The sequence below is a fragment of the Sinocyclocheilus grahami genome, unplaced genomic scaffold (assembly GCF_001515645.1).
Source record: "Sinocyclocheilus grahami isolate Dianchi unplaced genomic scaffold, SAMN03320097.WGS_v1.1 scaffold40.1, whole genome shotgun sequence".
Lineage (NCBI taxonomy): Eukaryota > Metazoa > Chordata > Actinopteri > Cypriniformes > Cyprinidae > Sinocyclocheilus > Sinocyclocheilus grahami.
Genome location: NW_015505219.1, coordinates 1,382,857 through 1,395,033, shown reverse-complemented (window position 1 = coordinate 1,395,033; position 12,177 = coordinate 1,382,857). Strand labels below are relative to the sequence as shown.

Sequence of the window (12,177 nt, the reverse complement as noted above, 5' to 3'; positions counted from 1 at the left end):
TGTTGTTGTTGTTGTCTTGCCTTTTCTGTGTCTGCAAAGGAATGTGGTTTATGGTTATATGGTTATGGCATCTTAAAAACAATTAAATATATATCCTATCAAAATTGTATGATATGGAGAGGTACCATGGAATCTGACCTCCGGTGTAAACACAACAGGGTTATTTTATTCCCCTCACATTACTTGCCCCCGTATTTCATCTTCAAGTTGTTTGAGGGTGACAATTGCCTTTAATGCAATTATGCATTTAATTAATCAAAAGTGATAGTAAATCAATTTAAAACGTTACAAAGTATTACAATGCTACGTTCTATTTCACATAAACACTGTTCTTTTGAACTTTTTACTTATCAAATAATTTTGGGGGGAAAATTTTCATATATGAAGCAGTTTTAAACTTTGATAATATGAAATGTTTGAGCACCATATCAGCATGTTAGAATGATTTCTGAAGAATTGTGCGACACTAAAGACTGGAGTAATAACTGTTGAAAAGACAGCTTTGCATCACAGGAATAAAATACATTTGTGACTCTGGACCACAAAACCAGTCTCAAATCGCTGGGGTATATTTGTAGCAATCGCCAAAAATACATTGTATGGGTCAAAATTATTTATTTTTCTTTTATGCCAAAAATCATTAGGATATGAAGTAAAGATCATGTTCCATTAAAATATTTTGTAAATATATTAAAACTTACATTTTCATTAGTAATATGCATTGCTATGCATCTGTAAATTTTTAAAAAGGCGACTTTCTCAATATTTACATTTTTTTGCACCCTCAGATTCCAGATTTTAAACAAATAAATTCAGCCTTGGTGAGCCTAACTGAGATCCTCAGAAGCACTTGATAACTCCAGAGAGGTTTGCTGGAGCAGGGTTAGAACTGAATGGAATTGAACCGGTAGGTAGATCTCCGGCAACAGAGCTGGATCGGGCAGCCCTGGATTGCATACCCAACCAGTGACGTCTTGTTAGTGAAGACCCCCACTGGCCGAGAGGTGCAGGTACAGATGATGCAGACACTTCATTAGATCTGATAAGACTTTAGAATACAGTGAAAGTCAATATAAAGTCTCTTATAGCTGTCTACCACATTACCATGACAACCATATCAATTCATGCCTCAAACCACAATCTTCCTCATATACACATATTTACATGAACTAATTCACAAATTAAAATTGCACTTAAAAAAGAAATAAGGGCAATCATCTAATGATCAACAGCACAGAAATAAATACCTCTCCCAAATTCTATTATTCTATTCTCATGGATGTGGCACAGGATCTTATTTGGAAACCTCAAGTTGAAGTAGTCTTAGTATAAAACTGGTGTAAGGGTAAGGGATAGTTCACCCAAAAATAAACCAAACCGTTGACAGTCGCCATTAACTTCCATAGAATTTTTTTCCATACTATGGAAGCCACTGGCTACCATCAACTGTTTTGTTACCAACATTCAAAATATCTTCTTTTGTTTGGAACAAGTGAAGGGTGCTTAAAAATGATGGAATTTTCATTTTTGGGTGATCTATCCTTTTAATGTCCATTCAGCTGATTTTAATCCACGTGTTTTTGCCAGAAAAGCCAAGCCAGTTAAAATCTTATCATCTCAGCTAAAGGGTGCTTTGTTGGTGCTCTTTGGACAATAAAGATATAAACATTACACTCCCTATTCACATTAAAAAGCCATTCTCGCAAATAAAAGCTGGTAAACAGTGGCTTTTAACCATCAGAAAACATTAAAACTACAAACATAACATTCTTGCATTGCTCTCAAAGAAGTTGCATTGACATTTATCCGACAGATTTTGTCATATATTAAGTCATTCTCACATTCTCGATGTGATTTGAGGCCATTTTACTGCATCTCCCACCGTTTTCATTTCTACATAAAGGATTTTCCAGTGAGCAATGAACACTTCTGTATCACAGTCTTTGAGGTGTATTTACACAGTTCTTCAAACAGGTTTCATTCTCTAAAGTGTGCTTTCTAGCGTATTATAGTTGTCTTTAAAGTTTTTGAGCTCCAGGAAGTGTTTGGGCCTCTTGCTGCGCTGTCCGGTAGACGGCAGGTACGTGACCTGAATGGTAGAGGCAGACGAAGGGCCGGGAGAGCTGGTCAGATCTTTAGCTGCTGACTGGTGCTGCTGGTTTAGACTGGTGGTGCTGGAGTGGGTCTTTACACTGTGGAGAAATGAGGAAGAACGGAGTGAGAAGAGTGATAATTTGAGAGATAAACAGCAAAAATTGGACAGCAGCACTTACAGAGCAGCCAGTTCAGCCAGATCGTCCTTATACTTCACAAACTCTGCCTCACCAAACACCTACAGGAAAGAAAACACAAGCTTCTTATATATGTCCTGCAGCGCATCCTGCTGTACATTAGTATTTAACACACGTCTGCACTCTCGGACTGACCCCTGTCCCATGGCGAGCGTTGTCGTAGCCCTCCAGTAAGCGATCTATTAGTGAACTGTGATTTGACTTGAACAGAGAGTGAGAGTTTCGCAGGTCCTGCAGCCAGTTCCTGTAGCGGCGGCCGGTCAGAGCGCTGGCACTGCAACACAACTCACGAGACGGGATATCTACAGGCGGGACAAAGCCAGATCACATCAGATCAGGCTAGACCTGAGTGCATGTAAGTTTTCCATTTCAAAAGTTCGAACAGGTGAAACATAATAATATAAATATAAAATGTAATATATTTTGTGTAACACTACATATTCATAAGTTAACATTAAATATGTTCTCATATATATATACATATATATATATATATATATATATAAAGATATGACTAAATGATTATAAATATAATGTACACTACTATTCAAACATTTTGAAAGCATCACAACTGTTTTCAGCACAGATAATAAGAAATGTTTCTTGAGCAGCAAATCAGCATATTAAAATGATTTCTGAAGGATCATGTGACACTGAAGACTGGAGTAATAATGGCTGCTGCTGAAAATTCAGCTTTGCCATAAGAATAAATAATATTTTTAAATATATTAAAATAGAAAAGATTTACTTTAAACTGTAATAATATTTCAAAATATTACTGTTTTTACTCTATTTTTGATCAAATAAATGCAGCCTTGCTGAGCATAAAATACTTCTTGCAGTGAAATGTGTACTATAAACGTTTTAAAAAAAAGTTTTTGTTAACGGAAAAGAAAAAATCAGCTAAAATGTATTTTAATGACTCGAAAACTGAATGAAAGCAAATAAAAATGGTCAAAAAATGAATTTTAGTTTTTGATAACACAGCATATTATAAATCTTGAAAGTTAAGCATTAGAATGCACACAGGCAGAAGGAGGTCTCACCGGAGTCTCTGATAGCATCTAACGCTTGCATTCTGAAGAGATAATTATAACAACCTGCACAAACACAAACACAAATCCAGGCGTAAGTGTTCACATCTGCAACAGTGTTAACGCAGAGAACTGCTATGGCCTTCTCACCATTCTGGCCTTGATGCTTCAGGCGATCGTCATCTTTAGAGAGTAGATGTGGCTCATAACGAATGTCGTTCACTTTTGATAAACGGGAATCGATCTCCTCTCTCAACTCCTGTGAAAGATGCAGCCTTGCTTCAGTGCATTACAAACTATAGTTATATCCAACAAAAACACATCATAAAGGTAATATAAACGAAAGAGAGGCCAGTTTTATTGTTAATTCAATGCAAATTAGATGCATATATTGGACTCTACACAAAGGTAAAGCCTGAAATGCATCATAAAGACTTTGAATAGTCTTTATGATGACTATTCCCCCCCAAATAACTTAGTTGCTGTTGCTACAATAAACAGGACTGTGACAAGTAAGTTCTCAGAGGAATGTATAAAATCAAATGTCATCTACAAAGACACAAACGATATTTTGGATTTAGGAGGAGCTGTTGATACTTTTGGTGCGTTGTGACCCAGCGGGACGTGCGGTCCTCTGCGAGATTTCATAGCGAAGCGCATAATCTGCCTTTTCACAAAGATGAACAACAGCACAAACACCTGCAGAATGACAGACGAGATCATTCAACACATCACACGCTCAAATCCCGTTCTGACACTGCCTGCTTGATTTTAGCTGGTATTCTCAGCTGACAGAGGATCAAAAGTTAGTGAGCTGCCTATATATGCAGTATTTTTTAGGCATCATTGGTGCCATAAAGGAAGCTTTCTGGATGGGCAGCTCACTGGGTTTTGACCAACTCACAGCTTTAATGCTGTTGTTGTTATTATTATTATTATTAAACAAAGCATTAAAGAATTCAGACTACATGTTCAAAAATGTAATTATTATACAAATACTATGCAGTTTGGTACTTACCAAGCTGCCGTAGGTCATAACAAGCACAACATTTACACCGGAAAGAGTGTTTCCATCTGCCATTGTGAGATTTTAGTTAAATGGTCACGAAAGGATGATATCGGTCGATTTTAGTGGTCAGTGGTCAAATTTAGCTCGTTATTATTCGGATTGACAGCAGCATTTTCAGGAGAGCTTTTGTTGACAGCTCTTGTGGTCTCTTCGTCGCTTGTTTTGCAAGAAAAACGCCTGTCTACGCGTATGTCACGCCACCTTGTGGTTTGGCATAAATAACGCAGCAGCACGATCGTCGTCTTCTTCGTCTTCTTTAAAGTTTTATGGCGGTTTAACGCAACATCAGTTCAGGGTTTGTCAATAATGCCCAATGGGCCCAAAGATATGCACAGGTCATTTAAAGTTTAGCAAAATAAACGTGTGCAAATTGTTCATAAAACCATTATTGCATGCATGTCAAATTAAACTACAATATGCCACCATTGCTGATATACATTACAACAGCAAACAAGTAGGCCTATATATGCTCCTTATCAGATAAATGTGTTCCTTTTTTAAAGAAAATACTTTTCCCCCTTTTGACCACATGACGATGCCTTTCACATTCCATCATCCTATTTTAAGAGAGTTACTCATACAGAAGTGGCATATAGGGTATATAAATGTTCACCAATACCACTGTGTCTGTTGTTCCAAACCACAATGCTTTCTTGTCATCTTTTTCTCTGTGTTAGATTATAGCTCTCTATAGGCGCTCACAATTTTCTTTAGATTGTACTGACAGCCAACAGGAGAAACCTTCTTACAATATAGAAAAAGCTGGAACATTCCCTAGAGGGTTTTCAAAAACATACTTTGATCCAAAGCAAGAACCCTCTACCAACAGAGAGAACAGAAATTATCAAAGGGACAATTCCTCTGGACTAAGTTTTTCAGTGTCATCAAAGCCTAAATGGAGTACAGAAATGTCCTCTGTCAAAAAAGCTCAGTCACTTCTGCCTGATGACAATGACGAGACAAGCAGAACGTGGTTTACAGGGTCTACAAAGTATTGTAGTCAGTCCTTAGAAAGGACCAGGAGTAGACTGTCAGCAACTGCTCAATGCAATGCTCGCAGGAACCAGCCTGACAGTTCAAGCATCTCCGGCCAGGGTGTCAAACACTTGTTAACCACTTCCGGAGGAATCAAGGAGGAAATTGGGGAAGATAAACACCCACTGGCCTCAAAAGGAGAAGCACACAATGAAATCCATAAAGAGGAAGAGAAAGATCATGTCTTCATGGTTAAAACTGCAGGAAGGAGAGGAGATGGTGTTCTAGAAAAGTCGCGTTTACCATCCTCAGATTCTGTGAAGAATACAATCAGCATGTTTGAATCTTTGGCTCAACAAAGCAAAAGCACACCAGAGATTCTTTACACCAGGAGGACATTATCTGTACCAGAGCCCTCCAAGCCTGCAGCTCCATTGAAGAAGAGTGTTTCGGGAAAAAATCTACATTTTGGAAGGGTTGTGGGGAACACAGAAAGCCTAAGAACAAATATCTTTGGCAAAAGCGATTCTAATGAGGAGACTGAAGGAACTGTTGACCTAAGTAGAACTCCTCATTCAAATTCCACAGTCAAAGTAAGACCAACATTAGAACAACATCAAGAGACATACAAAAAGAGTCTTGAGCTTGCTCCAGCATTAAAACAAATGAATGAACCAAGAACTGACCAAGTTATCAGCATGAGGGATGAAGATGAAAGGAGGACTGTGAATAAAAAACACATAGATGAACCAGATTCTACCATCAATGCTCACTCAGGGCTCAGAAACATAGGGGCAGTGGAAGAAAAAGCAAGAATCCCATCAATCTCTCAACAGTCAAATGTCAAAAGTTTACAAAAGCAAAAGTCAATTAATGTAAAAATAGTTGATGATGATGAAAACACGCCAACTAACTCACCTGATGGAGCCCCTCTCACAGTTAACATTCAAAAGCAGAGTAGCCCTGGAGCCGTAACAGTCAATGGTAACCATCCCAAAGTGCTGCCCAATCATCCTCAAAGTTCTACTCATATCCAGACAATATATTCCTCACTCAATAACTCTAATAATAACAACTATGAAACAACAAGGAAGGATTTGACCCCAATGACTACTAGCATGGCCAGGTGGAGCTCTGATGAAGAAGATGATGATGAGGAAACAGACACCGAAGGAGACTCTGACTCAGGAGAGTCATCTGTGACCATCACAAGCACCATGAGCCAATCAGAACGCAAAAGTTTCTCTCTAAGGTAATTAATATGAAAAAAGGGGTATAATTGATTCAAATTGATATTAAAAAGTTATTTAGATTCAAAAGGAGAGTCGGCTTATTTCACATGCACAAACTACCAGGTTACCCAGTTTAAACACCTTGCCTTTCTTTTTCTTTTCTTTTTTTATTTCTATATCCACTTTACGTAACCACTATTCTCTTTCTACATGTTAACCTATTAGTTTTGTGGAACTATGTAATTATGGTGGAGTGGACTATAAACCATCAGATGGATGTTTGTCAGAGGATGATGAAGTTTCGCCATACACACGCTCTGCGTCCTTGAGCTCAGACATCTCAGCCTTCTCTTCTGTGACTCTGCTGAGCACCGATGAACTGGATCACTTAATAGATGATGTCAGGGGCTTGGAAGATGACACCCTGCAGGTACAACAAGTGATGTACATATGTTTTTTAATGTCTAAAAGCCATAATTTGACAATGAAATACACTTAAAGTTATATGCCATTTAAATTTTGTTATAAAATAAATATACAAAGACAATTATAGATTGATATGTGCATGTTAATTAAAAAAATAACTATTTCCTTTTGCTATTATAACTTTTACGTCTGACTTATGACAGAAATATGAAGATGTGCAAGTAGTTGTGTTACACAAGGAAAAAGGGAGTGGCTTAGGATTTACCTTGGCAGGTGGTGTGGATCAGAATAAACCAGTCACAGTGAGTATCACTGAATGCTGTAACGCACAAACATGACTAATAGGAACAGATACAGATGGTCAAATGAGTCCGATACAAAAAGCAGCAAATACTGTGAAGAGATTACGCCAACCCTTGAGTGGACTTCAGATGAAGCTGACTCTGAATAAACATACAAAACGGCTACATTTTCCTTGCATTGTAATCAACAGGATCACATCATGTAACCATTGCTTTAATTTGTTCATTGTTTCTGTATATATTTAAGCTGACCACATTAATCCTCAAATATTAGCGGATTTTATCTTTTAAAAACAACACTGATATAACTACATATATATACTACGTATACATGTAAACATTCTTTTATAAATAATGTAAATAAATTATTTTATTGTCTACTAATTACCAAAAATCACAGTTCTGTCTCTCCAACTCAGTGTATTTCAATTGCCCGCTATGAACTTCCTGGAACTATTTGAGGTCTACGTGAATCACGTGACGATCGAGCGTTTTGGACTTCCGTTGACGCAACTCTCTCTTTCCATGGCTCTGGTTTGCTCCATCTCTTTCTATGGCTCTGGTTTGCTGCAAGCGAGAGCTGAGAGGAGGAGCGCAAAAGTACAACCCCGCCCTCTATTCAATATTCCGTTGAAAATACCTCACTAAACTGAAATCAAGTCACATGTGGGTTCAGAATTTGGGTTAGGTATTTTTGTGTCTGTTGTAATCTTAATTGAACCAGGGATTTAAGCTAGTTCTTGAAATTCCTTTGAGAGTAAAATTCTGACTGACAGCCAAGAACCAACAATGTCATAATTCCCTAGAGAAAGAAAGCATATCAACACCAGAGGCATGAACAATTTACATATATATAAACTGTAATAATCATTAATATCATTATATATGCATTTTAAAGGCCACGTCTGTGTGTGTATAAAGAGAAAGAGTGAAAGAGCAGACTCATCATTTTCTGTAGTAAATATCATTATTGTGGTTCTGGTTTGATGGTGATTTCCTGTTTGACCTTTTGAGACCGCGAGTGTAAAAGATGGATAAAGAAATGGGGTAAAACAGAGGGGAAGCCAATGAGGGCAGAAGAATTATTGGAAAATAACTAGAACAACATGTACAGGAAAAATACATGGGCAAAGGAATTAAAATATGTGGCGCATATGCTTACCATAAATTATAGATCATAACACTCAAAATCTGACTTGTTCAGCCTTACAAGACCGCAAATAAATAACTAAGGGTGCCGATTAAAATGCAAGAGCCACTCTCTGGTTAGCATTGTGTGACAGACTGTGTGTGCATTATGCATGCATTTAAAATATGTAAAAGAATGTGTGCTGCATGACGCTTGTTAGAGATGCTGAGTCAAATTACCTGCTTTACACCACTGCAGTCTGTTGTCAGCGTGAAGATGTGTACTTGTCTGAGTGTTTATTTTCAACATGACTTCTAGATCTGGGTTATTTAGTGTCAAAAGCAGCCTGCTTACTGGGTCTGTCCTTAAGTAGCTTTGTGCATATCAGTGTGTGTCCTTGCTCATATGTTTGTGTGTGTGTGTGTGTTGTGGGTCATTGGTTTTGACCTGCTGGTGTGGAAGCCTCCAGTCAGATACGTGCTAATAGACTCTAATCATGGCTTACACACGTGTACCAGCTTGACTGTCTGTGTGTGTGTATAGACAGAACTATTACATCTCACCTGAGTTAACCTTTAGTGTTCAACTAATATTCTGTGCTTTCTTTGCATCTTTGGATTCTATTGTTTCTGGATTTGTTATTTTTGTGAGAATATTTTTACCTGCATAAGCAGATCGTTTAGATAACTCTAGTTCTCGAGCCAGAGGTGAACTCCTCCTACCCATCTCTTCCCACGCTCTCGAACAGTCTGCTTTAATTGTCTACATAAAATGAAATCATATCTTTATTGTGGGTATTCAAAGCAGATGATTCAAAACAGATAATTGTCAGTAGTGCTCTGAGGGCAGCTCGGAGACAGAAAAATGTCTCTCTGATGACTTTACATGACCCTTCATGCTTAAGGAAATATCAGTCAATATTAGAAAGATATTAGTAAATCACAGAGGAGATGGAGTGGAGGAGGCAGGGCCATATTGCAAGCCAGTTATGATGACTGAAATTTCTTCATCAGGAAAAGTCAAAATGCCATAATATGAGATGACGATTATGGACAAAAGCACTAAAATCAAAGCATTGCTGTGTTGTTTGAGAAAAGGTATATTACTTATCCATAAGTAAGTGATATTAAAATTCTAGCTAGTATTGATGTTAAGTTTACGTAATGGATTATATTACAAATCTATATGGCTTTGTAAAAAGAAATGAAGTTAAAACACACTTAAACTACTTAAAGTAATTTAGGCATCACAGCATTTTAATACAATATGAAACATACACATTCCTTTTAGAACCTTCTATAGAAAACAGTATATACAGTGCACAGCATAAATGAGTACACCCCCTCTAAAACTTAACAAATTCAGTAATTACTCTTTACTTAGAAGACATGTTAGGGTTCTTTGGAGATACAGTATAATGTTCCAACAAGCCTGCTTGATCAATTACCATAGAAGAATGCCAAAATCATTCTGCAAAATAAGATTTTCTTATCCAAGTAATACAATTTTGTGTTGCAAAAATGAGTACACCCTCCTGAAAGTTACAAAATAAAAATAAAAATAAAAAAGTGTATAGGTTTAAGGCTATTTTTGATCAACAGGTAAGTATATTGAACCAAAACTTTTAAAGACAAGTAATTTCTTTAAAGACAAGTAATTTCCTGACAATTAAAAATGTTATATAGCTCACTGAATCATACTCAGACTTAATACTGGCAGCAGTGGAACCACTTGGAAGAGAACTGCCAGGTGACTTATTTCTTAGCATAAAAGAGGACAATGGTACAAGAGGAATACCAAATTATTGTTTTAAGTGAAAATATAGCAGAAGTGGCACCGACATTCAATAGCAATGGACTTGTGATAAGGCTCCTGAAATACTCAGGTCTTCACTTTAAGTTTTAATTTAGTGATGTGTGATATTTTTTTTTGCTAGAAAAAGAGCAGGAGAAATAACATCCAAGTGTCTCAGAGCCGGCAAAAGCTACGAAAAAAGTGACACTTTATCTCACAGAGTATGACGCAGCATGCAGAAGTGACATGCATGGTTGTTGTCACCACTAGAATTACCTACTGTAGCCAAAGCAAAATAAACTCATTTAACCTCTTTCCAAGGCTCATATTTACAAAATAGAGACTTCTGGGAATCCATACTCTGGTCTCGAGAGACCAAGTCAATCATTTCAGATCCAAAAGCATCCAAAATGTTCTGGTGTTGCTAGAGGAGGAGTTCAGTGAGAAGTGCTTGGTACCCACAGTGACGTTCAGTGGTAGTAAAGCTTTTATATAGGGATGAGTGAGTGCTGAAGGTGTGAGGGAGTTGTGCTTTATCAATGCTGGCATGAATTTACACACTACTGTGTGATGTAATACAAAAACTTGAAATAGAAGATGTTACCCTCCCCTCATTCCCTGCATTACTGGGCATTTTTTTCAGCAGGACAATGAATATATTCGTTCTCCCAAGGTGAAAATCCTTCAGTGGACATGTATTTCACTCAATCTTAACACTCTTGAGCTGCTGTGAGAGATTCTTTAGAGACGAGCTGAGCAACACTCCCCTTAACACTCTTGAGCTGCTGTGAGAGATTCTTTAGAGACGAGCTGAGCAACACTCCCCATTAAAGACCAGGGCATTTAAGGAGGTCGTCCTCCAGGAGTTAAACAGCACAGATGTGAAAATTTGTCATGAACTTGTACACTCAGCGCCAAGAAGGGTCAGAGCAGTATACTTTAAGTTCTGGAGGACATACTAAGTACTAGAATATTATACATTTTCTGAATTAAATCTAGGGTGTACTCATTTCTGCAATCCTTCATTTAAACAAAATTGGCTAATTTACTTATCTTACAGAAAATATTGTCATATATTTTGTTGTTTTTATTAAGTGTATGTTTAATATGTTTCGATTTTGCCATCTTTCTATGAATTATATTAGTGATCATTAAGAAAATACATCTTTTATATTTATTCAGAGGAGGTGTACTCATTTATGCTGTGCACTGTACATTTAAAAGCATTAGTATTCAAAATAATAAAGGAAAGACCCTTACACTTGTCAAATTTAGAGCTCTTAAAAGGGTTAAATCTTTGTTATAATTGATCACCACCCCTTTAAATTAGTGCTAAAGAATCTAAATCTTAAAATTTAGCAGATACAATAAATAAGAAAAACATATAAGATAAATTATATGATGTCAATATGTCAATAAGTTGCCCCTATATGGAAAACTTTATGGTAGATTATAAACTATTTCATGCTGATGTAGGGCTAGACAATAATTCAATATCAATATGTATCGCGATGTAATTTTTTTCAATAACGGTGATATGATTTTTAAACACATTTCCGATATTTCGATATACATTACCAGTTTCACAAACATTGATTTATTTGTGCTGTTTGACTTCATTGAATAAACATGAGCACTGCACGTTTCAAAATCAAAACACGGCGTGGGTGTTTTATATGAATGTATCTCTGAAGGGAACCGACTGTCTTCAGAAAAGTTTCGATGGCATTTTCATTTGATCTGATAAAGTAGCGTTCATGAGCGGAGCTGCTGTGATTACAGCCATTACTGGAGAAAGCGCTAGTTTTATCACTCTAAAAGCGCCTCGTGCTGGCAGAGAATGAGTTTTCATTTACAATAAGCCTGTCTCCAGCAACATTTCCCGTTTTTGTTGTTGTTCAATTTTTTTGTTTTCTGCAGCGACT

General features: G+C 37.0%; 2 protein-coding genes across 3 annotated transcripts; one reads left to right on the top strand and one right to left on the bottom strand.

Moving 5' to 3' along the window:
- Window positions 1–784: 784 nt before the first annotated feature.
- Window positions 785–4,602, bottom strand: LOC107582062 (uncharacterized protein C1orf43 homolog). Of its 2 annotated transcripts, XM_016267781.1 has the most exons (7): window positions 4,344–4,602; window positions 3,923–4,024; window positions 3,476–3,584; window positions 3,338–3,391; window positions 2,427–2,593; window positions 2,274–2,332; window positions 785–2,192 (listed from the first exon to the last, which is right to left on the bottom strand). In XM_016267781.1, exons 1-7 carry the CDS (start codon window positions 4,404–4,406, stop codon window positions 1,985–1,987), a joined length of 762 nt encoding a protein of 253 aa, XP_016123267.1. In that variant the 5' UTR covers window positions 4,407–4,602; the 3' UTR covers window positions 785–1,984. The 2 variants fall into 2 exon arrangements, with proteins under 2 accessions (XP_016123267.1, XP_016123268.1); XM_016267782.1 differs by lacking the exon at window positions 3,338–3,391.
- A 563-nt stretch (window positions 4,603–5,165) lies between these two features.
- Window positions 5,166–7,392, top strand: LOC107582162 (uncharacterized). The gene is made up of 3 exons (XM_016267890.1): window positions 5,166–6,621; window positions 6,827–7,031; window positions 7,231–7,392. The coding sequence occupies exons 1-3, from the start codon at window positions 5,303–5,305 to the stop codon at window positions 7,363–7,365; spliced, it is 1,659 nt and encodes a 552-aa protein (XP_016123376.1). The 5' UTR covers window positions 5,166–5,302; the 3' UTR covers window positions 7,366–7,392.
- The last annotated feature ends 4,785 nt before the right edge of the window (window positions 7,393–12,177 follow it).

Bases quoted from the DNA above. Each gene is read 5' to 3' on its own strand.
- LOC107582062 (XM_016267781.1), bottom strand. From the start codon at position 4,406: ATGGCAGATGGAAACACTCTTTCCGGTGTAAATGTTGTGCTTGTTATG. The intron at 3,392-3,475 runs GTGAGAAGGCCA...GTGTTTGTGCAG, and splicing joins GAAGCATCAAGGCCAGAATG to GTTGTTATAATTATCTCTTC. The intron at 2,333-2,426 runs GTCAGTCCGAGA...TCTTTCCTGTAG, and splicing joins ACGCTCGCCATGGGACAGGG to GTGTTTGGTGAGGCAGAGTT.
- LOC107582162 (XM_016267890.1), top strand. From the start codon at position 5,303: ATGTCCTCTGTCAAAAAAGCTCAGTCACTTCTGCCTGATGACAATGAC. The intron at 6,622-6,826 runs GTAATTAATATG...TTAACCTATTAG, and splicing joins CGCAAAAGTTTCTCTCTAAG to TTTTGTGGAACTATGTAATT. The intron at 7,032-7,230 runs GTACAACAAGTG...GACTTATGACAG, and splicing joins TGGAAGATGACACCCTGCAG to AAATATGAAGATGTGCAAGT.